Source organism: Ambystoma mexicanum, chromosome 1p (genome assembly GCF_040938575.1).
Source record: "Ambystoma mexicanum isolate Mex_15411 chromosome 1p, UKY_AmexF1_1, whole genome shotgun sequence".
NCBI lineage: Eukaryota > Metazoa > Chordata > Amphibia > Caudata > Ambystomatidae > Ambystoma > Ambystoma mexicanum.
Genome location: NC_090921.1, coordinates 1003593766 through 1003596920, shown reverse-complemented (window position 1 = coordinate 1003596920; position 3155 = coordinate 1003593766). Strand labels below are relative to the sequence as shown.

Here is a 3155-nt window from a genome sequence, read left to right as displayed (position 1 = left end):
GAAGAACGGCGGGGGTATTAATAGCCATAAAAGATGGTCTGACTGTTCAGGTACATGATTCTAAGGTAGACCCAGAAGGGAGACTTCTCTTTTTAAATGTGTGCATAGATGCTTGCCCCTACACATTAGCTACAATGTATGCCCCCAATGAGGGTCAAGATGGTTTCTTGAGGAATATGCTACTACACCTGGAGGGGTTCATAAAGTAATATTGGCCCTCATTCCGAGTTTGGAGGTAAGTATTGTCCCTTACCAGCATGGCGCAAATAGCGTGTCCGAGCTGGCACCAGTCCGCTAATAACGGACGATTACGACTTCGCAGGAACGAGCTTTGTGCCATGCCGGTAAGGGACGTAGCGTCATGCCGCAAAAGGCCCCCAAAAAGCCCTTACCGGCATGAAGCTAGGCGCAGATTACACCTTCAACATAGTCCAATGCGACATTAGCGGTGACCGTAAATAGCGGTGACCGTAAATAGCAAACATCGCTATTTACGGTCACGGTTAAATAACGGAACCGGAACTAGCATCATCGCACAGGAACGGGAAGGAGCACGGTGGCCATCTTTAAAAACACAATCCATTGCCATTCTCTGCACACAGGACCACTGGGACACTGGTGATTGACCGAAAAGCACATCCCACCACCCAAGAATGCCCAAAGCACCCAAGAAGAGATCTGCCCGCCTCCGAAAGGAGCGATTCAGCCAGGATGAACTACAGATGCTGGTCGACACCTTGCATGAACATGCAGGGACAGTGTTCAAAAGCAACCTGAGGAGGGAGGCAGTGTTGCGCAAGAAGGAGATTTGGGCACTAGTTGGCCAGAAGGTCAGTGCAGTGGGCAACACCCCCCGCACAGTGAAGGATGGCCGGAAGCGGTGGGATGACCTGCGGTTGAAAGTGCAGAACATTCTTTCGGTAAACCGTACCCAGGCCTTGGAAACCGGAGGAGGACCAAGTTCTCCCATTAAGCTCACACCGTGGGAGGAAACATGTGCGAGCATGATTGGCCCAGAATCTATAGAAGGCGTAGGAGAGATGGGGTGTGGCGCCACGACATCTGCAGATGCAGGTTAGTGTCCAAAGTAAAAACTGCTAAGCCAATTCTGGTGAAAGTCAATGCCAATGTCTGTCCAAAGAGTGACGCCATGGTCGGCCACACACACACTCCCTATAAAGTATGCCGAAGCAAGTGAGACACATGCCGATGCCTGGTGCAAGGCCATAACGTACCTGACACATACCACACAAAGTAGGACATTCCATGAGGCACACAGCGTGCATGACCTAAATTGTGAGCATGTCAGACAGCACAGTACCTGGCCAACACGAGTGACACCGACAAATGGCTGCATTTACCACCCATGTATGAGATGATGTGCCCTTCCCAACGCAAATGGCTATTACCCACAATTGTGTGGATGTGCAATCGTACCAATGTATGTATGATGCCCATCCAAACATCACTCATGCCGTCCCTCTCTTTCACCCCCACAGGTAGCAAGCATGACAGTGAGGATCAGGACACCACCCCTGCACAGGACAGCAACCGCTGTCCACATCCAGGGGCAAAGCCAGGGGGGGCCGTGTCCCAGCAAGGAACGCACCACAGGGACACATACCACCTGCAACACCAAGGCCCAAGGAGGGCACACCACCCCCCACTGTACTGCCTGCAGACACCTGTCCGACACCCCGTTCAGAGGAGTCCAGTGTGGCTGGAGAGGTGGCAGCCTTGGCACCCCTCAACATCGAAGACAGCCCCGATGACATCTGGGGCACCATTGAAGATGACTCAGTGGATGTTGTCCACACCCCAACACAATTGGCATCCCCCCAGGCATCCATGAGTGACACTGTTGATACCAACACCCCGGAGCAGGCTGGGCAAGACCACACCCAGGGACATATCAGTCCGGTATTGAGTCCCAGGGAGGATGAGCAGGCTGGGCATGCCAGCCAGATCCCCAGCACGGCCACAGGTTCAGCCACAGGAGCACAGCGGGCTGACCAGCACACTGCACTAATCCAGGAATTGGTGCAGGACAACCGTCAGGCCAGGGAGGAGTCGCGCACGGAGCTGAGAGCACTGGGCCAGTCCATCACGAATAACATGAACCACCTCTGCGAGGTGCTAGGGCGCATCGCTGATGATTTGGAGGCAGGCCTTCCCGCCCAACAGCCTCAGCATGAGGCCACACCATCCACCAGTAGTTCGACACAGACCAGCCTGTTCCGCCGGTCGGTCCGTGCGCTGCACCGACGGGACATGCCACCCCCTGGCTCTGGGAGTGCTGAGTGACTGACCTGGCAGCCTCATGTAGGCTCAGTGGACCCTATGGGACGTGTGTGGGGGAGTTGTGGCGGGAGGGGGGTGAGGGTGTGGGGGGTGAGGATGTGTGGGGGATTTGTGGGGGGAGACAGTGGGGGGTGACGGTGTGTGGGGAGTTGTGGGGGGAGGGTTTTATTATTCACATTAATATTGTTACTTTCAATACACTGGTTGTGTAAAAAAAGAGACCAGAGTGGACATTCATCATTGCGCATGTGTCATTTAATCTTGCACAGTGCATAGTGTACATGTACCCCCACACCCAGTGCCCTATGTCCAACCATTATGTCACCCTCTGCTGACATGTATGTCAGAAATATGTGCGATCACTGACTGGCGCACAGCACGTCCCTCCTGTGCATCGCCAACATGATGAGGTCCTGCCACATCTTCATCATCCACTTCATCATCATCAGGTGGTATCAGTTCCATGTCAGGGGGCAGGGGCACGTTCCGGCGGATGCACATATTGTGCAGCATTACACATGCCATCGTGATCTTGGCCACCTTCTCATGTCTGTAGAGGAGTGCCCCACCCAACCGGCTGAGGCACCGAAATCGTGCCTTCAACAGTCCAAAGGTCTGCTCAATCACCACACGTGTACGGGTATGGGAAGGATTGTAGTCCTCCTCGTGCCTGTTATGTGGGTTTCGGACAGGGGCCAGGAGCCAGGGCTTCAAGGGATAGCCACCATCACCTGCATGAGAGGGGAATGAAGGTAATTGTTTGAAGAATCATGTTGGACAACTGTACTAGTCTCACATGCCTGCAGGTAATCTTTGCCCACATGCACATGTCCCTGGATGCATTGACCCCATTT

At 53.8% G+C, this 3155-nt stretch overlaps 1 protein-coding gene across 1 annotated transcript; it reads left to right on the top strand.

The window, feature by feature from the left end:
• The first annotated feature begins 653 nt into the window (after positions 1 to 653).
• Positions 654 to 2304, top strand: LOC138517329 (myb-related transcription factor, partner of profilin-like). Its single transcript, XM_069632578.1, has 2 exons — positions 654 to 1074; positions 1706 to 2304. Exons 1-2 carry the CDS (start codon positions 654 to 656, stop codon positions 2302 to 2304), a joined length of 1020 nt encoding a protein of 339 aa, XP_069488679.1.
• Positions 2305 to 3155: the final 851 nt, after the last annotated feature.